General features: G+C 41.2%; 1 protein-coding gene across 4 annotated transcripts in view; it reads left to right on the forward strand.

The window, feature by feature from the left end:
* The window catches only part of Astn2 (astrotactin 2), a 972,600-nt gene that overhangs the window by 760,858 nt on the left and 187,808 nt on the right, over positions 1-23,934 (forward strand). For all 4 annotated transcript variants that reach the window (XM_040757328.1, XM_040757329.1, XM_040757330.1 and 1 more), the window contains one exon: positions 13,924-14,189. In XM_040757328.1, coding sequence (XP_040613262.1) covers positions 13,924-14,189 — 266 coding nt within the window. The remainder of the gene's footprint in view (positions 1-13,923; positions 14,190-23,934) is intronic.

A 23,934-nucleotide genomic window follows, 5' to 3' on the forward strand; every position in this document is an offset into this window, starting at 1 on the left:
GTGGAGAGCAGGGAAGCCCACATGCTGGTGGAGAGCAGGGGAGTGGGCGGGCATGCGTGGGAGTGTGTGTGTGTGAACGCCTGCAAGTGTGTTCGCTGGGCGGCGGCACGAGCAAGGAAACTGCGGTGCAGATGCCCAACGGGCAGATTGTCCACGTTGGGCGCCAGATGCCGAGGCCTCTGTAGGTTCCTGCTCTAAGGATCCACACAGGCTGTTCCCTGTGACCTGACCAGATCTGCCCCCAGACTGAAACTCACTCCCCTGAAGTTTTCACCTATGAGTATGCCCAAACAGGCATGGTCAGTTCTGTAGGTGCGGGCAGGATGGATGTCTCACTGCATAACTCCAAGTTCCTAGTAGCGATCCTACTATTTTGGATATACCATGGTTATCAACCAATTTCCTGTTGATTGTCTATAGACTTCTTATAGATATTTAACTTTTTATTCACGTGTGTTCATGTGTATCTGTGTGTTACGACCTCGAGTAGTGCCCATTGAGGTTAAAAGAGGACAATGGGTTCACTGGAGCTCCTGCAGCTGGAATTGCAGACAGTTGTGAGCAGCATGATGGTCATGCTAGGACCTGAACTCAGATCCTCTGCTAGAGGAGCAAGTCTTTTTGATCACTAAGCCATCTTGCCAGCCCCTCTTGTATTTTTTGAGACAGGGTCTCCTATATCTCAAGGTTGCCTTGAACTCACTATGTAGCAGAGGATGACCTTGAACTCATGATACTCCTTTCGCTACCTTCCGAGTGCCAGGATTATGGGAGTGTACTATATTACCTAGTTTATTGAAGTGCTGGGAGTAGAATCCAGCACTTTGTTAATGCTAGACAAGCCCTCTAATGACTGAGCTGCATGTTATTTTAAGAACTGTTTTGTTAGCCAGGCGTTGGTGGCACATGCCTTTAATCCCAGCACTCGGGAGGCAGAGGCAGGTGGATCTCTGAGAGTTCGAGGCCAGCCCGGTCTACAGAGCGAGTTCCAGGACAGCCTCCAAAACAATACAGTGAAACCCTGTCTCAAAAAAAAAAACCCAAAAAAACCAAAAAGAACTGTTTTGTTAATCACTATGATGTCATGAGTAGAAAATATAGAAATTGCATATTCCAGTTCTGGAATGTATAACTATCAAGACCTGAGTCTTTAGTGCCACCACAGAGGCAAAGGTAGCTTAACACAGTGAGAAAGCACTTAGAAATAAGGCAAGAAAGCATCAACAAAAATTTTTTGGACCCAGTGATATATATATATATATATATATATATATATATATATATATATATATATATGTCAACTGGACTCAAGCCTGGACATACCTCGGGACACGGAGTCTCATTTGAGTAATTGCCAATAATAGAGTGGCATGTGCATTTGTTTGTGGTGGCATTTTCTGGCTTGCTGGTTGATAAGTAGGCCTAGCTTACTGGGCACAGTACCACCCTAGGCAGAAGGAAGGAAGGTACCTGAGCAAGCCAGAGGAAGCAAGCTAGTCAGGACTGTTCCTGTATGGTCTCTGCTTCAGTTCTGACCTCCATGAATAAACACTTTCTTCCCTGAGTTGTGGAAAAAGCAAAAAGTGAAGTAGCCTAGGTTACACCAAACACCTGTCTCAAACAAAACAGGAACAAAATTGTAAGTAGTTTTTACATAATCTGTCACACAGCTAGTTTCATAGTCCCAGGCCTCTGTGTGTCAGATACCAGGAGAGGAAAGAAAAGTAGAACACACTCTGGCTTTCCACCTGTCATCTGCTATTTCCTCCTGCTCAAAAAGCGATTTTGAAACCTACTTCTCATTGCCGTCAGGATTCAGAGAGACCAGGTGTGACCATGCATGCAAATTAAGCAAATTAAGTACATAAATTATGACCTAGTATGTGTGTCTGTAAAATTGAACTGGGTACTATTCATTTTACTCATTGCCTCAACTACAAGAAAGGGAATTTATGATGGATTGCCACCCTTTAGTTTAATTTTATTTTATGTTGGCTGATCTGATTAGTCCTCTGATGCCAGATGGTGCCCAAAGAATAAAGGAATGAATGCTCACTGGAAAACTTTATAAAATGCTCACGAACATGTCTGGATGTATCTTTTGTAATGTGGGTCGAATTGAGATTTTGAAAAACGGAGAAATGTGAAAGGCAGACCATGGCTGTCCTCTAAAAGTGTCAATGAAATGGCAGTTTGTTTGTATGGTTCCTCCAACCAGAGCCTTTAGCTGATCCCTACACAAGGGGATAGGTGACATTTGAACCTGGCTTCCTCTCCTAGAGCTGAGGGTGGCTGGTGTGCCTTGTGACCTGCTGTTGACCTCCAAGCCTTGTCACAGCAAGATGATATAGAAGTTTCCATCCAAAGCTGAACATGAGCATCTTCATTATTTACCTTTAATCCTGTCTAAGACTTATCCCTCCAGCCTCCCAACCCTCTAAAACCGGAGTGATGGAAAAGGAACTGTGGAAGGACTAGTCTTTGAGTCCTGGGAATTGAGTTTTAGCCGGACATGAGACCGGATCCCACGGAGCAGAATTCAGTGCTGGTAAAGCTGTGATAAACGTAATGTCACCTGTGTAACAAAACCTAGAGGGTTAGAAAAGGTTTCTTTCCTTCTATCTTCCACTTTTTTCTCATCCAGCTGCCTCTTAAGAAGGTAATAACACTTTTGTTGTGAATGTAGTAAGGGAGCTAGAGAGCTACCTCAGCTGTCAGGAACACTGGCTACACTTGCAGAGGGTTCAGGTTCTGTTCCCAGCACACCAAGGAGCTTACAACCCCATGTAGCACTAGTTTCAGGGCGTCTGACACCTTCTTCTGCTCTCCACAGGTATCTACAAAGATGTGGTACACCTGTGTACACGCAGGCACACACACACAAATAGTAAGAAGTGTGGAAATTCCTTGTATTAAGATTTAATAGCTGGACTGTCATTCACCTTACCCTTATTTTACACATAAGTTTTTATTGTTCGCCTTATCCATGGTCCTGTAAAAGCCTGTAGCTAGGCTGTAACTCACTTTTTTTATGTGGAGCAGGCACAGATACCCCTCTTCTTGCATTCAGTTCCATGGACAGTAAATAGTCTGGCAAGTAGAGGTCAGACTGAATGGAGGCTTGATCACATGGCGTATAATCTGAAAACAGCTTTTTACCACATCCTTTCCCTTCCCACCTGGAAGTGTTTCTTTCCTTGTCATCTTTGACCTCTTCCGTATCTCTGATCTCTTCCCATCTCTTTATTTTCCTTCCCAGCGTGTGTCCTCAGAGGTCTGTACTTGTGAACCACAAGCATCGAACAGGTTGTTACTCCTTTTCTCACCCTAGGGTGTCTACCTCCAAACCTGGTGCTGTGTGGGTCTTCTAAGAAAATGCCATTCTAAACTGCTATCGCGGTGACACCTTGCAATCCCAGTCTTTCTCTGGGAAAAAGTGGTAGTTCCCAGGAGCAAACATCTTAATCAGACACTAGAGGGCAGCAGGAGATCACACATGGCCTAGTTTTCAGCTGTCTTTGGACTATTCGCAACCCAAGAGGCACAGGTGAACACTATGAGCATGTGCTGATGGCTTCCTGCCTCTGGGCAAAATGTTAGTCACCAGAGGGCTTCTGCTTCCTCTTGCAGACAGGTGCCCTCTAGGTTTTGCTTTATTACTCTAAGCCTGGGGAAGATGACAACAACTGCTATTTTTATTGGATGATAGGATTGTAGGAAGTCATAAGCATGAATGTCTCTTAGTTGGCTTTCAGAAATCTTGACTGGGAGTTAAAAATCATCAGTACCGAAGTTGGGGAAGTGAAATGGCTTATCTTTGATTTGAAATTAAGCAGTCGGACTTTATGACTGTGGAATTATGTTCAGTTCTTGCCTGATCCACTTAACAGAAAGAAAGCAGTTTAAGAGAAATTCCTCATTGTTAAAGCACCAAATGGGTGCCAAGAGAAGAGTTACAGATTCACATTTGCTTCAGAACTGAGACATGGTGTGACGGAGACCAAGAGGGGACAGATTAAATGAAGTTTGAAGATGCTGTTGACACTGTTGACCTGGACATTCTTCCTTGAGTTCTGTTTCCTATTAATCCCTCAAATAATGATAATAATAATAATGATGAAATAGTTACTGAAATGTCAAAACTGAGAAAATGGCACATTAGAGAGGTAAATAACTAATCCAAGTGGCCAAAGTGGAAAACAGGACCTGGAATTCAAATTCAGGCAAGGCATTATGTTGTAGCTGCCCTATTGTCTGTGTGCTTAGTGAAAAAGCTGCCAAATTAGCTGAGATCAGGAAATCATTAGATCAGGAGATGTGGGTGTCTGCTTTGTAAACCCACCTTCTTCTTGTTTGGGGATTCTGCATGTTGCCTCTGTTTCCCAAATGAGCACAAAACACAGAAACACATTGTATGAGCACCCACTCCACAGTGCTCTGCAGTCTCTGTGATGGGGATTTTATCTATCTAGCTAGTTAGCTCACTTTAGCATGGTGAGCAGGAGGCAATCCTAGATACTGCAAGGCACCCAAATAGCATAAACTAGGGCTTCAAGTCTGATGCTTAGTGTGAGAATTGCCAAGTTCAGACGCTAGCCTTGGATTAACAGTGTTTACCCTTGAAGAACCTAGAAGACAGCATGTTTAATGCCATTAAAAGTTTCTAAGAAGTAATTGGAGAGTAATTTCATAGTAAACAAAAGATTGGGTCGCATTTCTGACTATACTACGGAACTTTAGAAGTCCTTCTACCCATGAAAACATTCTAGCTCCTGAAAGTGGTGGCAAAGGCAGGGTGTATTACCTGTGAGAGGCAAGAACAGAAAAGATAACACGTGTGTGAAATAGAAGGGACTCAAGCAGGACTCATGCAGGATGAAAACTGATACCAAGATTTTTTCCAAGAGGGAACATATGTAAGAAAAAAAGAGAGTATTATGGTCTTGAAATAGCTAGACTCTTCACTAGTTATAAGGCCTTGTGTAAGTTATTTCACCTTTGTTAGTTGGCATCAGTAATACACAGTTAAGCTAGGTTTAGGGTCCAACATATTGTCATACAATTGGGAGCATGAAAGGAAAGGGAGCCATATGTACACATTCATTCATTCATTCATTCATTCATTCATTCATTCATATATTTATCTCCAGACTGGGACAATAACACAATATATTTTCGTGCTCAGAATACGATATTTCACTAAAACTGGCCATGGTTCTTGTACTTCAGCTGGTATGACAGATAATTAATTAGCACATTAGCTAAAGTTGCAAATGTGGTGAATACTTTGACCTGTTTCCTTTGACAGGAAAAATTGAAAGCAGTCAAATATAATCTGTGTGTGTGTGTGTGTGAGTTCCCATACTTCTTTAATGCATCCATTAGAATAATGTTCCTTGACCTCAGATACAAATCATGTATGATCACATCTGCTATCACTTGTAAAATAGTGCTATAGACATTTTGCATTGTTTACATGCTTCTAAGTATGTAATACAGTGTCTTTAACTTGAGTCAAATCTCGTTGCCCTTCTCAGTGGTGACATGGAGAGGGTATGACTGGCCTTTGCTGGAATTCTTGTTTCTTACTCTTCTATCTCCATTTTTAAAGCAGAAGAGAATGTTAAGGATGGTGATGGCCAGACTTTGTGTAACTCTACCCTTTCCAGTTTCAACATAGTTTTAAAACTGCCCGTTTCTCTTGTCTATGCTGTGATGCCCAATGCTAGAGATTTCTCTCAAGACTAGGGGCATCTCTTTTGCTGGTTAATGCGGATCTACCTTACTTATTGGTTTTTTGGTAGTTCACTTCATGAACACCTGCTGTTAGGGACCCTTGGGCAAGACTCAGAAAGCTTTCATGCCATCTCATCCTTTGGTTCATGGAAAAAAAATCAGTTCTTTCCCAGCATCCTCTGGATGCTGGGCATCCCTTTGCAGTCCTTTCTGCTTTTCTAACACTGGCCATTAGAGTTTCTTTGAAGGTAGACCCTGGCCTAGTGTCTTCCTCTAAGTAGCACTAGCAAAAGACCCTTCACAAAAATTGTGGTCAGTAGACAAAATTCTCTGTATGTCCCTCCTAGGATGCTGGACACTCCAAACATGGTAATACTTCTCTCAAAGAACATATTCCTGAATCTTTTCTTTATACACTCTGTTTTCTTGTTTTTGTTTCTTTTTTCTAGCTGAGGTTTCCAGAGTTATGAAACTGGTTAAAATTCACTTCATTTTTATGTTCTATGGGCTTGATGTTAGGATCTCACTTCTATTTTGTCTTGGTATATCAATAGAAATTTCAATTTTGGCATCCAGCTACAACAGCAGCAATATTATTATAGTAACCACAGCACCATCAAACAACAGCAGTTCGTACTGATTGAGTGAGTAACCTGTGCCAAGCACCTTATTTAACCCTCACAAGGACTTTTAGTTGTCATGTATAAAGGACACACGGAGGACTACTGGCTGCCTTAGCCTGGTAAGTTCATATTGAACAACAAAACAGCATGGAACTCACTGATGACATTTCAGGTTGGTATTTTCCCTTTGTTTTAGATTTCTATGTGGGTCAGGCCTCCAATAAACTGCTTTCCTCCATCAAGACACAGTAACTCCTCCTAAGAAAGGATTCCATTTTAGTAATTCCTGAGAGGCCACTGCTGTAAGAAAGGCCACTCTTTATGATGTAAACGTCTCACCCTTTTCCCTCCTCCCTTCGTGTTTCTAATTTGAGTCCCTGTCATCCCTGTGGAGCCTTTAAATGCATCAAGTAGGAGCCTATTGCTAAAGCAAAGCTTGTCTGACTAGGGAGGCAGCATCCTCACCATGGCTGGCTCTCCCAGAAGCCCTTAGTCTGGTGCCTTTGTTTTGTTTTCTGGATGAGGGCAAATGGTGCCATCACCTCCTGCTGAAAAGCTCTGGCTGCTCTTCCAACAAGGGGTTGTCACTTCAACTGAGGCTTTTTTTTCTTTTTGGTGGCAACAAAGTAATACCCAGCAGGAATTTGGGAGGAGAAAAAAGAGAGTTCATTTGGCAGGTTCTCAAATGAATGGGTTGTAGTGTCATTGAGACTGAACCAGGCTTGGAACCAGACATGATCCTATTTTGGAAGCATTGTTCAGAGGGGTGAGAAATGTGAACAGAGGGTAACTCTTCAAAATGTGCTTTATGTTTTTTCTTGTTAAAGACAGCCTGTTTTAACTCGACTCTCCCATGGTCTCAACGCAAAGGCCTGCATGTAAATCCCGAGGTCAGAACATGGGAAGTTAACCAACTGTCTTATCTGTTGGCTTTCCTTTGAAAAGATGCATCTTTCTTAGTCAAGTAGTCGTATATTTCCCTTGCAGTTCTTGATTACTTGTCAGGCTTCTGACTCCAAATCTTGACTCTTGTGTTCATGATGTTCTGAAAGTCTAGCACAGTGGTCAGGGCAAACTATGCTTGCAACAAACGTTCATTGAAACGACTTTTGAAGCCAACCCTAGTGGTAAGGTCCTGTGATCCCAAGTACTAGCAAGTCTAAGGTAGCTGGATTGCAGTTTTCAGGGCTTCCTGGATTACAAAGTAAATTCAAGGCCAATTTGTGCAACTTGTGAGACCCAAACTCAAAACAAAATTTAAAAGAATGCTTAGGATACAGTTCAGTGGAGTGCTTGCTTGGGAGGCATGAGGGAGGGCCTTTGGATTAATCCCTAGACCTCGTGTGCGCTGTCAGGGGTGGGGTGGGGCAGGTGGGCAGTTTAAAAATCCTGTTGTGAGTTCATGAACTGTGTGAGTTGGATCTGGACATGAGCAGAAATGATATTGCCTTCGCCTTCATGAACCTTATATTGTTTGAGACAGAGGGCACAGAAACCAGGGCGCTATGAAAATCTATAATAGAAAATCTTAATAATATACATGAATAATATAGGAAGTCCAGGGATTTTTTTCTGAGGAATTAATATTTGAATTAAGATCTGGGTCATGAATGGAAATCAGGACCTGGGATGAGATGGAAGGAAGCATTTTGTGGGGAGAACATGTGTGAGGACTGAAAGACAGGAGGTATGAGGGATGAATTCAGTCACTGCCGCTGATAAAAGGAGGATGGAGTGAAGCAGTAGGGAGATCAGACTGGAGAAGAGTGGGTGTCTAGATCTCACCCCATATGCCCACCCTACGAGTGTGCTCTCTATCTTACGAGCAGGGAAGTATCGCAGAAGAGTTTTAAGTAGGAGGGAGCTACACGGTTTGTCCTTTGGAAAAATGACTTTAGCAGCAGGGTGGGGTTGGATCAGAAACTTAGCCTTTACAATTGTAATGTCTACAGAGGAATAATTAACACAGAGGAGAGTTAATGGAGTGGCTAATGGTCTTCCTCGCCATAACCCTTATCTAGGTCATAACTTAGGCATAGCACAACCTTTGAGAGAGGAATCACTGTTCATAACTGTGGTTAGGACCTGAAGGTGGGTCTCCCTTCTTATTTTGTTTTCCATTTCCTTACCTGTTAAAAACAATATTGGCCTAAATGACTGCCAACCATGCTTTGCAAAGCCAGCCCTTTGGGTCCTCTGTTAATGCTACACTGCTGTGCTGCTGTTTTTAGCCTTTTAACCCCAATTTACAGAGGATGATGGATGGAAAAAGCAAAAGATTATTGATCAATGCAGAGCACCAAAGACTATTGATTATTTGACTAGTAAATGGATAGTTATATCTTTAACAAGATGCCTAGATATGCTTGTTTGGCGAGGGGATTTTTCAAAAACCCTTAGCACCAAGTAATATTTCTTTCTAAATAAATTATGTGCATATGGCAAGGTGTCATTGGGGAAATGCCTTCTATATTTTAATATTTACAGGGTATTTAGCCAAGAGTGGTGGCTCATGAGGGATAATCCTAGCATTTGAAAATCAGGGGTGGATCCCTGACCTCAAGCTCTATTAGAGAGCTATAGTCCTGAAAACAGCTTGGTATTGGCACAAAAATAGACAGGCAGACCAATGGAATCGAATTGAAAAGCCGGGTATTAACCCACACACATACGAACATCTGATCTTTGACAAAGAAGCTAAAAATATACAATGGAATAAAGAAAGCATCTTCAACAAATGGTGCTGGCATAACTCGAGACTGGCATGTAGAAGAATGCGGATCGATCCATGTTTATCGCCATGCACAAAACTTAAGTCCAAATGGATCAAAGACCTCAACATAAATCCAGCCACACTGAACCTCTTAGAAGAGAAAGTGGGTGGTACCCTTGAACGAATTGGTACAGGAGACAGCTTCCTGAACATAACACCAGTAGCACAGACAGTGAGATCAACAATTAATAAATGGGACCTACTGAAACTGAGAAGCTTCTGTAAGGCAAAGGATACAGTCAGCAAGACAGAAAGGCAGCCCACAGAATGGGAAAAAATATTCACTAATCCCACATCTGACAGAGGGTTGATCTCCAAAATTTACAAAGAACTCAAGAAGCAAGTCTCCAAAACATCAAAGGACCCAATTAAAAAGTGGGCTGCAGAACTAAATAGAGAGTTTTCAATAGAGGAGTCTAAAATGGCTGAGAGGCACTTGAGAAAGTGCTCAACATCCTTAGCCATCCGGGAAATGCAAATCAAAACAACTCTGAGATACCATCTCACTCCTGTCAGAATGGCTAAAATCAAAAACACAATGACAATTTATGCTGGAGAGGATGTGGTGAAAGAGGGACACTCCTCCATTGCTGGTGGGAGTGCCAACTGATTCAGCCACTTTGGAAATCAGTATGGAGATTCCTCAGAAAAATGGGAATAAACCTACCACAAGACCCAGCAGCTCCACTGTTAGGCATATATCCAAAAGATGCCCATTCATATAACAAAGATGTCTGTTCCACTATGTTCATAGCAGCATTATTTGTAATAGCCAGAACTTGGAAGCAACCTAGATGTCCCTCAACCGAAGAGTGGATAGAGAAAATGTGGTACATCTACACAATGGAGTACTATTCAGCAGAAAAAAATAATGGAATCATGAGATTCGCAGGCAAATAGATGACACTAGAAGAAACCATCCTGAGTGAGGTAGCGCAGTCACAAAAAGAGAAACATGGCATGTACTCTCTCATATATGGATTTTAGACATAGATCTGGGGAGTGCCAGCCTACAATCCTATGGCCAGAGAGTCTGGGAAACAGAAACTTCATTTAGTGGCTGATCGAAGAAGAGGCAGACTCCGTTGGTTAAGTACTGAGCTGAACTCAAGAAAGCCAGTAACAGAGAGGGAGGACTGATGATCAAAGGGATTAAGACTGGGCTGGTTTAACCCCCAGAAACAGCTGACCAGACAAAGGTTAACTCTTGAATCCCAGGCATCAGCCTGGGAATCCATCATGGGACTGATCAAGACCCCCTGAATGTGGGTGTCAGTGTGGAGGCCTAGGTAATCTATTGAGCCTTGGGCAGAAGATCAGTACCCATCCCAAGTATACACACGGACTTTAGACTCCCAGAGAACAATGCGAGGTGCACACTCACCCTGGACTCTTGGGGAAGGGTCTAGGCCTTGCCCTATATGAAATGACAGACTATGGACACCCCCATGGAGGGCCTCACCCTCCCTGAGGGAATGAAGGGATAATGGGGGGTGGGGGGAGGGCACAGGAGGAGGGGAGGGAAAGGGAGAGGGACCTGGAACTGACTTGTGAAGCAACCTTGTTTCTTATCTAAATTTAAACTGGAAAAGAAAATAAAAAGAATAATAAAAAAAAAGAAAATCAGGGGTGGATGAACATGAGTTCAAAGCCAGTATGAGAAATAGGAGATCTCCTTCCTTAAAAACAAGCAAACAGATAAACTTACCTGGAATTCTGATAACCCCAGGCTTAATCCTCCAACTTGTAAGAATAAGACAAATAATAGAAGATAAGAACAATCCACCAATTTACTATTTGGTCTTGGAAGTTAGTTTTCCTTCATGAGACACCTATCCTCCTAGTTTATAATATTCTGTAAGAGTTTCTAGTAGGTGTCCTTTAAATAGTTTGCTGTATCTTAATTTTGAAAGCAAAGATGTCCCACTATGTTTTCACTTTTTGGAGAGCAATGGTCCAGATGTATTGATTGTTTGTAATGTTTTGCACTATTACCTAATTCATCATACTCCCATACATACTAGAGGTAAGTCACATGGATCTGAAGCTCAGTATCCTACTCTGTACGATAGAGGCACACACAGTAGTTGCTGAAGATATCCTGTAAAGAGACATATAGCATATGTTTCAGCCTTTGTGGAACACAGAGTCCTTAGTGTAACTAATCAATTCTACCAGTATAGTCAAATATAGTACATAATGAATGGACGTATCTATTTTTCAATAAAACTTTATTTACAAAAGCAGTAAGTGGAATGACTTTACCTCATACACCATACTATTCTAACTTCTGGGACAGTTGTAATATCCTTACTGTTTGGATTTCTTCACGATTGTCTATCAAATGGTTGTTCTCTTCCAGGAGCTTCTCCTCATGTGTGTATATGACTCTCTCAGTTTCCCAGCTGCTGGGATGCCTTTTTCACAGCCTTGTTTTGTTTACATTAGTAACTACCCTTTTTTAATCCCTATGAAGCAATAGTTAGCGGGAATTCTCCTGTCTTCCTCCCCCAGAGCCTTTGATCTAAGGCTCATATGCATTTGCTGACAGCCAGACAGAAAAGGTGGAGCCCAGATCCCAGACCCGAGGGCAGGAAGAATAATGAATGAAGGCTGAGTTTACTTGTATTCCTACTTGGCAAGCCCATTTCCAGATCAGCTGCATGTCACTGCAAGCCAGAGCAAGAACAGGAGAAACCTCTTTGTTTTTCTTCTGACTGTACTGCCTAGGGCCCACATGGCCACTGATGTAGGGCTTTACTTTTACAGAAGCTCCCGTCTGAAGGACCATGCTCTGTCCCTTAGTGTAGGGTCCCCCTTTTTTTTGTCACTTGGTTGTGCCCTGCACAGTTTTCAAGTCACTATCCACATAGTACATACTGTCATCCTGTGGGTCATACTCACTGCTGTGTGTCTTGGAGCTTTTGGTATAGCACTGTGACCCCATTTTTTAAAAATAAAATCTTGTATAGAAAGCCAGTCTGCTAAAGAAAGAGTGTAACAGCTGTATTTGAAGCTGAGAAGTGGGTAGGCATTAGCTCCTATCTAATTAATTCCTGTCCTGTGGAAGCATTTTGCTGAGGTACTCCCTAGAATAATTTTGTTACTTATCTGTTTACCTGTCATCCATCTATGTATGTATGTATGTATGTATGTATGTATGTATGTATGTATGTATGTGTTTATCTATCTACCTACTCTACCTACCTACGTATCTATATCTATCTATCTATCTATCTATCTATCTATCTATCTATCTATCTATCTATCGGTGTATGAGTGTTGGTCTGCAAGTATGTGTGTGCACAACACATGCACCTGGTACCCAGAAATGCCAGAAGAAGGGTTGGGATGTACTGAAACTGGAGTCACAGATGCTTATGAGACACTCATGTCGGTACTGGGAACTGAATCTGGGTCCCTACAGGAGCAGCCAGTGCTCTTAACTGTGTGTCCATCTCTGCAGCCCTTATTAGTTCAGTTTTATCGGGTGTAGTGTGTTTGTATGTGCATGGCACACCTGTGGAGGCAGAGGGACAACATTGTGAAATTTATTCTCACCTGCCACCATTAGCACCATTATGTGGTCCTGGGATGAAACTCAGGGTGTCAGGTTTGTGTGGCCATCTTGCTGGCCTGTGCCCTATGACTTTTTTTTCAAAGAATTCTTCAAAATCTCTGAACTGGATCATGAGTGTATCTCCCCCCATTTATGTTTCCCAAGCTCCCTTTATGAGTACCAAGCATATCCCCAGCATCATCCCAGCATTCTGTTAGATACCAAAAGTAGACAGATGACAAGTGCCCAGTTCATCAAAAGTTGGAAATATGGTTTAAGAAGTCAGAGAAAATGAAAGGAAAGAAATTTCAAGGTAAGATTTTCCCCTCAAAAGATGTATTTATTCCAAAATGATCAGCTAGGACAATAAAGAAATGAATCTTGAAGCAGATTAGATTAGAGCATTACTGGCTATAAAATATTTGCAGAGGCAGAAGAGAAAGTCCAGACGCAGTGAGCACAGACACAGAGACAGGAGCTACTAAGTGAACAGAAGCACAGTAATGGAGCGTGCCCAGAGCACATCCAGGCAGCTCCTGACAAAGTGAGCAGGGTACGAAGCTTTACAACGGAACAGGTAAGCATTAGAAGAGGAAATAATGCCTATTCCAGACAACTCCATCTTCTTCTATATCATTTATCACTTATAACTGATTTCACTGGTTTATTAACCCCATTTCAAACAACTAGTGACTCAAATGCTTGAAAATTAAGAGATCCCCCTACCCCTGCAAAAGCTGGAGAAGTTTTAGCAAGCAGAACTGTTATTTAAAACAAAATTGGCTTGACCCAATGCTCATACTTCTCTCATTATATTGTTTTATGGAAAATATAAAACTGGAGCACAGACTTAAAAGAAGGGTATAATTTGTGTAAGTTGATGATAGACAGAAGAGAATTTCTGGTTGGGGAAAATACCTTTGAGTATTTACATCCTTCTTGTAGAATCATTTTGTGAGACCTACAAATTTAATATGTGGAAAGTCAGGGCTACACAAAGCAACAGACTATCATGTATAAATATCAGGGCATGACATCATGCTGTTCCCTTGACCATTAGGCCTTTCCAAAGGTCTTTCCAAAGCATCATGAACAAATCAATTTATTATCTCTATTCTTTTCTGACAGGTACCAGTTCCTAGTAAACACTCTTTGTGGACCCAGGAATTTAGCCACTTAGAAAACATTAGATTGACCTATGCTACTGCTTATTTTTTTTTATAACCCTCTAGAGACCACGGAGCTGGGCAGCAAGAAGGAACTGAAATCCATGCCCTTCATCACCTACCTCTCTGGTCTACTGACAGCCCAGATGCTCTCAGATGACCAGCTCATCTCAGGTGTGGAGATCCGATGTGAGGAGAAGGGTCGCTGTCCATCCACCTGTCACCTTTGCCGCCGGCCAGGCAAAGAGCAGCTGAGCCCTACACCAGTGCTTCTGGAGATTAACCGCGTGGTACCACTTTATACCCTCATCCAAGACAATGGCACAAAGGAGGTGAGCTTCCATGGCCCACATGCTAAGTAAAACCTGACCCACCCTCATAGCTCCTGACGTTATGGACCCTTTGTCCATGAGGATTGTCCTCCTCATCAACAACAGTAACAGGGTGTCCTCTGTCATTTACTTATTCATTATTATACCCTATATAGCTTCATGACAATAACTGATAAATTCCCAAATCATAGCCTTCCAACAACATAGACATTACTTTTTCTGTGCAGAATCCAAAGTTGATGTTTTTGATTAATAGGTGACTTTCCTCTGAGAGGTGATTCAGGGCAGTAGCCTGCTACTCTTTTATGTAATTAACCTGACATTGTCAAGGTCACTGTTGAAGAATATAGAATTTTGGTGTTGTATGTCAAATCTTTCAATGAACCAGATTTTGAAGTCAGCAAGTACCAATCCAAGTTCCTTGAATTACAGCAACTCAGTTGTTGTCTACAACAGACACAGAGAAATGTATTTTAACTGAGAAACTTATAGGACGAATGGATGGGCTTGCCTCATTTGTTTCAAGTCTATGATATATTTAAAAATATTGGTTCATAGGAAATTGCTGATGTTCGACCAGTTTTGGGGTTATATGATGGCAGTTCTACAGGATTGATCCTACAGAGAAAGACTCATAGATGTTGTGTTTTTCTCAGATTTGCTCTCTTGTAGAACTTACATGATTAACCATGAAATGACACTACCTCTTCCTTTTTGTCCACCTTTTTTTTGAAACAGGGTTTCTCTGTGTAGCCCTGGCTGTCCTGGAACTTGCTCTGTAGACCAGGCTGGCTTTGAACTCACAGAGATCTGCCTTCCTCTGCCTCCCAAGTGATGGGATTAAAAGCATGCATCATCACTTCCCAGCTATCTCTTACTTCTTAACTACAGCATATTAGTACTTGGAAGGGGCCATATGACATATTTGGCTCACTAATCCACAAACTTTTTGAAGCTTACAGACAATTTTATTGGAGTTTAGAACTTTCAGGGCTGGCAAGGTGTGTATCTCAGCAGATACTAAGAAGAGGAGAATGAAAAAAGGGAGAAAGAGCATGCTGTTTGAGTTGAGTTGAGCCATTGGAAAGCATATTTAGGAGAGAGAGAGAGAGAGAGAGAGAGAGAGAGAGAGAGACAGAGACAGAGACAGAGACAGAGACAGAGAGACACAGAGAGAGTTAGAGAGACAGAGAGAGAGAGAGAGAGGGAGGATGGGAGGGAGGGAGAGAGAGAAATAGCTAAGGGGAAGACACGCGTTTTTGAATAATTCAGAAAAAACAGGCAGAATTACAAAGATTGAGTGGCCATGGCTACTGTGCCAGGGGAGGGATTTTGAGGAAGTAAAAGTGCATCATCTCAGTTCAGGGATACTTATTCTGCCTGGTTCCTAGAACATGCTTTCCTAGAGAAAGTCACACCTTTCTGAGGGTAGGTCCCCTGGCCACATGATTGTCTAGCCCATCTGGAATGTTAGTGCACGAATTGAACAATTTTTTAGATACAGCATTTCAGGAACCACAGTCCCTTTAAACAGGAATAGTGACAGTATTATACTTCAGTGAGGAAGACGAAAGTGGCTCAAAGCACATGCTAGTTATTCCCCATTCGTCCCTCTGTGGCAACTCCTAGGAAGCCCCAGGCTACTGAAGACATCAATTTGGTAGACCAAGGACTGAGTTCAAAAGAACTCCATGGTGTATGTGCCTCTTCCACAGCTCAGTACCGGGCTAATAGGTAGAAGGTGGCATAGGTGCACATAAGCTTTTTAGAGGTCAGAAAAGGGATGCAAGTAAGAATGTGAGTAGAAGTCACTTGAGAAAGTGCTCAACATCCTTAGCCATCCGGGAAATGCAAATCAAAACAACTCTGAGATACCATCTCACTCCTGTCAGAATGGCTAAAATCAAAAACACCAACGAAAATTTATGCTGGAGAGGTTGTGGTGAAAGGGGAACACTCCTCCACTGCTGGTGGGAGTGCCAACTTGTACAGCCACTTTGGAAATCAGTATGGAGTTTCCTCAGAAAAATGGGAATAAACCTACCACAAGACCCAGCAACTCCACTCTTAGGCATATACCCAAAAGATGCCCATTCATACAACAAAGACATCTGTTCCACTATGTTCATAGCAGCATTATTTGTAATAGCCAGAATTTGGAAGCAACCTAGATGCCCCTTACCCGAAGAGTAGATAGAAAAAATGTGGTACATTTACACACAATGGAGTACTATTCAGCAGAAAAAAACCAATAGAATCCTGAAATTTGCAGGCAAATATATAGCACTAGAAGAAACCATCCTAAGTGAGGTAACCCGGTCACAAAAAGAGAAACATGGCATGTACTCTCTCATATATGGATTTTAGACATAGATCTGGGGAGTGCCAGCCTACAATCCCATGGCCAGAGAGTCTGGGAAACAGAACCTTCTTTTAATGGCTGATGGAAGCAGAGGCAGACTCCCTTGGTTAAGTACTGAGCTGAACTCAAGGAATCCAGTGACAGAGAGGGAGGACTGATGATCAAAGGGATTAAGACTGGGCTGGTTTAACCCTCAGAAACAGCTGACCTGACAAGGGTTAGCTCTTGAATCCCAGACTGATGGCTGGGAATCCAGCATGGGACTGATCAAGACCCCCTGAATGTGGGTGTCAGTGAGGAGGCCTAGGTAATCTATTGAGCCTTGGGTAGTAGATCAGCATTTATCCTGGGTATACAAATGGACTTTGGGTACCCATCCAACAATGAGAGATGCACTCTCACCCTGGACTCTCTGGGGAGGGTCTAGGCCCTGCCCTGGATGAAATGACGGACTATGGACACCCCCACAGAGGGCCTCACCCTCTTTGGGGAAATGAGGGGATATTGGAGGGGTTGGTGGGAGGGCGTGGGAGGAGGGGAGGGAAAGGGAGAGGGACCTGGAATTGACATGTGAAGCAACCTTGTTTCTAATTTAAGTTTAAATTTAAAAATAAAATGAAAAAGAATGTGAATAGAACATCAGGTAGATGACCTTAAAAAAAGCACAAGGTCTATACAGAGATAGAGGGAGATTCAGGTGAGTCTAATGGAGTTGGAAGGAGTGTGATAATTAGGAATGATGTAAGATTGCAATTTGTGGGCTAATTTTGGAACAACATGGTATTAGAAATGTATGATTAGCAGGAAGTTGGTAGGATTAGATTTGTGTTACAGATTTTCCCTGTATAAACAGTCCATATTACCACCAAAGGTAGAGTTGTCATGTCATGCAACAAAGCAAACACTAAACAGCCCCACATTAATCAACTGTAGTGATTTAGCAATGTGATATGAATGAACATCACGCAAAGTAAAGAAAATACATTCCAAAGATAGATTTTTGTATAACAATACTTTTTATCCTTTTGTAACTTAAAGCATACATACACTTCATCAGTTCAAATGTACTTTGCATTATGATTAAATACATCATGATATTACTGTACTAAAAGCAAACAAAGAAATAGCAAATACAGGTATGATGATTAAATATATCATGATATTACTGTACCTAAAAGCAAACAAAGAAATAGCAAATACAGGCATGATGATAATCTTACATTGCAAAGTTGTGAAATGGTATGAGGAAGCATGTATGTTCTTAGTCAAGTTCATAAAGCGTTTTTGTTGATAGATTTATTGGAATTTATTATGACATTAAAACTGACTTGGATCTTAAATAACTGAATAAGCAAATGCATCCTTATATGACATTGTAATGATCTTGAGTTCATAACCAAGCATCATATAGCATGTGAAATCTAATTACATACATGCATTGAAGACCACTAAACTAACTGGTTTGTGTGAATGAGATGCCCCCCATAAGTCTTAGGCATTTGAGTGCTTGGTTCGTAGTTAATGGCTATCTGAGGAGAATTAGGGTAGGTGATCTTTCTGCAGGATGTATGCTGGGGAGAGGTACCACACTTTGAGGCTTAAAATGACTTGTGCCATTCCTGGAATGCTCCCTGCCTTTTGCTCTTAGTTCTGGCTGCTACCACGCCTCTGCTATGTTAGCATGGACTGTAATCCTCTGAAACCATAAATCCAATTAAATGCTCTCTTAGGTTGCCTTGGTCTTGGTATTTTGTTACAGCAATAGAAAAGCAACTAACACACTGCCAAACATCAACAATCAAACAATCCAGGTATTTTTATACACCTCTGCCTACAGATAGCCTATTGTAATCTGGTTGTATGTTAAGACACTGTAAAACAGGAAACGGGACTGTCTGTGAAGAAGTTCTTGCAGTTTCTCGTGAGCAACATGGTTAATCTGACGGATGTTGTGTCAGCATACTGGTGGCTATGCAGGATTGTCTTTCTGAGATTTCATGAGGGAGGCTGTGAATATCTCACTTACTGCTCGGTGAATGTCCCCAGAGGATGCCTCCCTGGGTCAAACTTGCTTCACCTGCAGCGTCGTTCAGTACAAGCTAAGCTGTGTAGCCTTTGCAGATTTTCTTAGTATATGTGTGGAATTGGGATGATTTTGATTCCTTTCTTTTTGGCTCAATATCAAGAATCCCGAGTCTGGATTTTATGCTAGCTTTGCTTAGTTAGCATTTTAAAATGCTCAATGTTTTGGAAGTATTTACCACATAATCTCGTTTGGGAAAGAGGTCACTAGATGTCACTGTGCTCCTTGTAAAAGACCTGATCTAAGCTGCAAGGACTAGTCGCTCATTCATTAGTTCAGTACAGTTGTTAGTACACCCTTTATTTCTAGTACCATGACAAATGAAGAGTAGCACAAATAGATGTGGTCTCCACATTACCCAATTCTGGGAATCCAATCCAGCTCCTTCTGCATAATCTGTAAGAACTCTAACACTGAATAGCACCCATTTTTCCTATATGGTCTTTAAGTTCATGGAGAAGACATATTCATGAAGCAGTCACATATAGTGAAGCCAGACTGTACAGCGTACCAGAGGTGAGTTGAAGTCTCAGCTGCTGAGTTGAAAGTGCATGCCAAGCAACTCAGTGGGCTCGTAGAAGGCTTCTCCGAGGAAGTGACATTTAAACCTAGGCCCTGTCACCTGCTGTTGTTGGAGAAGACAAGGCACAAGGGCATTCCAGATTGGAGATGCAGGAACTGAGTGGGAACCAGTGTGGCTGATATCAAAACTGAAAGGTTGCCATGGACAGTGCTGTGGAGTGCTCAGGCAGAGTATGGAAAACCACAGAGAGGAAGAATTTGGAGAGGTGAGGCTAGACAGGCAGACATGGCTGCTGTCTCCTTAGTGCTGTGACTTTTCCTCTTATTAGGGATTCCTGCAGGAAATGTTACTACACCTAATTTCCTCTAAGCCTCCAGTTTTCCTGCCTTTCCCTGAATCAAATAACAGGCTTTTCTAAAGTATCATGGTAGCCCAAGGACTGAGATGAAAAAGATGTTTTCAAGAAATACATTCTGTAATCAGGTTATGTAGAAGAAGCCCACAGCCTATCTATAAATGATCTGACAAGGGGAAACAATGCCACCCAAGAAGGTTGGTGTGTGGATAATGTTCACTCAAATTTTGTCAATTTGTTTTTCCTTTTCTGACTTAATCTTTTATCACCCCTCTTCTATGACCGTTCCCTCTCTTTGCCATCTCTGATGTTGAAAGGTCATTGTGTAGATAAAACACTAAAAGGCTTAGGTTATATGTTGGATCTCATGAATGCGCCACTGCACCTGATTCTCTTAGAAGCAGGTGTTATAAGATCACATCTCACAGATGTATAAACTGAGGTTTCAAATATCATTCAGGATCACACAGTGGAGGCAAGATTCAAGTCAAGCAAGAATAGGACAGAGCCTATGCTATCTGCTTCTATGAAGACAAAGTCTTGTGGGAAACTCATAACATTATTTTTATCTCATCCAATCTGTCCTATTTTTCTGGTGGAAAAAAATCTCCTACAGGGCAAAGAACTTGCCAGGGCCTTGCTATGATTCAGAACCCATGTTCAACTCTAATCTTGGCCTTCTAGCATTTTATCTAGGAGATTCAGGACAATACGACCATTTCCTGTGCTTCCTTTGGTATCTACTCTTCTAGATAATACCTGATGATTTTGTTGATGCCCAAACTGAATGCTGTGTTCACGTCTGAGTCACAATTTGTATGGGACATCTCATTGGTTGATTGAATTACAAGCAGAGTGTGGCTTAACTGATTTTTGTGAAAGGGTCCTGGCCTCTGATTCTGAATGACAGTCAGAATAAAATGTTTGGGGGGGGGACAATTGGATGCTCCCTCTTGAGGTTTCTGAGGTCTCCTTGAATCAATTCCAGTGAACACGTTGGAAGGAATGACACCTTTTGCTTTAGCTATAAATGAACCTTTATTTTTTTTGAGACAGGGTTTCTCCTTGTAGCCTTGGCTGTCCTGGAACTTGTTTTGTACACCAACTGACCTGAAACTAAGAAATCTGCCTGCCTCTGCCACCAAAGATTAAAGATCTGTGCCACCACTTTCCAGCCAAATGGAATCTTATTAATATTTTGTGCTGTGATTTTTGAACAAGTAAAATGTTAAAAAATAAATGTCATTGTGATGAAGAATTTGATTAATGTACAATAATCCTTTCCCCACTTGTTAAATGGCCCTTACAAATCCTCAAACCACAGAGTTTGGCTCTGACCAACTGCTACTTAAATGTACTAGACTTTGTGTGGCTGCTAATTGAGCCTGTGGGTGAAGCAGAGTCTTAAAATGGGGAAGACAGGAGTGTCATAGGGAAAAATCAGACAGTTGTATTTGAATCCCACATCTAGCATTTACAGTCTGTATGACCTTTCTTTTAGTCCTTTGTAGATTACAATTATAATATCCATTTCAAGTTTGGATGTTTTGTTTGGGTAAAGTAGACAATCGAAACTCCAGGGATCTAAATTAAGCACTCTCTTTCATTGTTATAAGGCATCAGATGGACTTCCACTGTCTAGATCTGGTCTCTGTTTATATGAATGAGAAGAAATACAGGTTAATTTTATCCAAGGTATTATGATAAAATCAGACCTAGTTTCTTCTTCTCCTCCTTCTCCTCCTCCTTCTTCTTCTCCTCTTCCTCCTCCTCCTCCTTCTCTTCCTTCTCCTTCTCCTTCTTCATTTTAATTTTTTTGAGAAAGGATTTCCTCTGTGTATCTCTGGCTGTACTGTAAACCAGCTGGCCTTGAACTCACAGATCCATCTGCCTCTCTCTCTATTATGTACTACCACTGTATGGCTTAATTTCTTCTTTTTAAAACTTGTACATTCAGTGTTACGTTTGATTAAGTTTGTTTTATGTACTTGAAATATATGATTGTAAAATGTAATACATGTTAAGCATACCTCTCACTTTCTATCATCAATCTCAGTAGTGAAAATACCATGTTTTTCTCTCTAAGAAAGCATTAATGATTTTTCTCCGCATAGTCAATTAGAGTATATCAATATCACGGTCTCCTCTAAGACGTTTTAAGAGAGTAGCTTGTGTTATCTATTGCTATTTACTCAATACTGTGATGATTTTTATGGCTCAAAATGACAAGCAGCAGAATAAAATGAATAATCAAGAAATTAAAAAGCAAAATATTTCAAAATATAACTATTCACCCCAAAAGACTGGTGAATAGTAATAGAAGCTGAATATCATCAATCATTAGAGAAATGAAAATCAGAACCAAAATGAAATGCTACCTTACCCGTAGTAGAATGACAAATGACAAATGACATACAGTTAGACATTTTGAAGCAACAGAGAAATTTGGAACCAACACATACTAATTTTGAAACCAAATATAAACGAATTGTTGGAGGTTGAAAGAAAAATCTAATCACCAACAACTTACTTCCCACACAGAGGCAGTGCCAGTTTTACTTCTCAGATTTAGTAACAGGAAGAGAAAGATGTGATTATCTTGTACCCCATCCCAACTGAACCCCATTTACTAGCTAAGATGTATTAAAATCTTATCCTGTTCATCTTATAGGCCAACCTCCTTATTTTGCAACTAGTAAAAACCAAGGCATAGACATGAAGAATAACTTTACCTGGGTTGTACAGCCAAGTCTGACTTCAAAGTGGGCAAGACATCTGATTTCAAAGATATCTTTATTTCTCTAAAACTCAGTTTCCTCATCTGCAAAGTGGGTGTGGAAAACCTGACCCTCAGAGGTTTCATGTAGAATAATTAAGAAACCATCACTGGAATTTGAAGCCTGTAAAATACTTAAGATTTGATGATTCACTTGCAGTCCTGTGAGCATTTTTTGTTTTCAAGTTGCCTTAGGAAAAATCACATGTAATTTTGGTCTCTTTGTGGTTCTTTGACCCTTCCTGCAGGTCTTTATTCTCTGCCAATGGTACTTACTTGCTTCATCCCATTTCTTTTTTTATTTATTAAAAACTTTTATTAAATTTAAATTCAAATTAGAAACAAGGTTTCTTCACATGTCAATCTCACGTCCCTCTCCCTTTCCCTCCCTTCCTCCCACCCCCTCCCACTACCCACCCAATACCCCCTCTTTTAGTTCTTCCATGGGGGTGTCCATAGTCTGTCATTTCATCCAGGACAGGGCCTAGAACCTCCCACAAGAGTCCAGGGTGAGAGTGCATCTCTCATTGTGGCTTCATCCCATTTCTTGGCTTAAACTGAGGAGAAAACTATTATTAACTTTTAAAAAGAAATCAATAATGTGTCTTCTACCACATGGGTGATGTACCACAACTACCACCATCTCTGCAACAATTACGACTGCTGTCATCGCCACAGTTACTTTACTCTGACTTCCACCTTCACCGTCAATGATGTCACAGTCGCTATCACCAAAAGAGTGACCACAACCACTTCATCACTAACTGCCACCGCTGCCATCCTCAAAACATAGCAATCATTACTGTTAGCACCTCCACCATTACCATCACCACAGCAGTGATCACACAACATCACTACTGCCATCATCACAGCAATGAATGCAACAATAAGTCAACCGCAATTACCACCATAACAAGGACCAATGTATTACCACCATCACCCATATTGTCATCAACATCAGTATCACTATCACACCCATCTCCACCCATCAACACCACTATAATTACTTCTATCGTGATCTGTATCACCGCTGGCTTTAGGACGGGTACCAGCACCACCATCAACTGTACCACTACCAACATCACTCTTAACATAACCATAGCCATTACCACTGTCTCAGTCACAGTGCCATCATCACCACAACCTTGTTATTATTGTGTTCTTGTGTAATGTACTATGTGCCAGATACTGTGCTAAGAAATGTAACACAGAAAGCATTAGGATGTAGACTGTGACTTCAAGGATCTCACAGTCTAGTGGATTAAGCAGGAGACACATAAGCAGTTATAATTACTTGCACATGCTATATTAATGCATGACTTATTTTTAAATAATGAAATAAGCATTCCAAATGCATTAGAAGACAGTGAGACATTTTGAGTGGGTGGATCAGAAAAATATTCTGGAAAACTGAAGGTACATAGAGGCAAGTAGTACAAATAGCAAACTGCTTGAGGTAGTTCTATTGATAATGAAGTTAATAATGTATTATATATATACATATATATGTTACACATATAATACATATGTAAATACACACACACATATATAGTGTTAGACATTTACATTGATCCAGTATCTTAAATGGTTCCTGATATCTTACATAGACCCTACAGTCCTCAACATAAACCCTCAACTCAGTCATC

The sequence above is a fragment of the Mesocricetus auratus genome, unplaced genomic scaffold (assembly GCF_017639785.1).
Source record: "Mesocricetus auratus isolate SY011 unplaced genomic scaffold, BCM_Maur_2.0 Super-Scaffold_100014, whole genome shotgun sequence".
Classification (NCBI taxonomy): domain Eukaryota; kingdom Metazoa; phylum Chordata; class Mammalia; order Rodentia; family Cricetidae; genus Mesocricetus; species Mesocricetus auratus.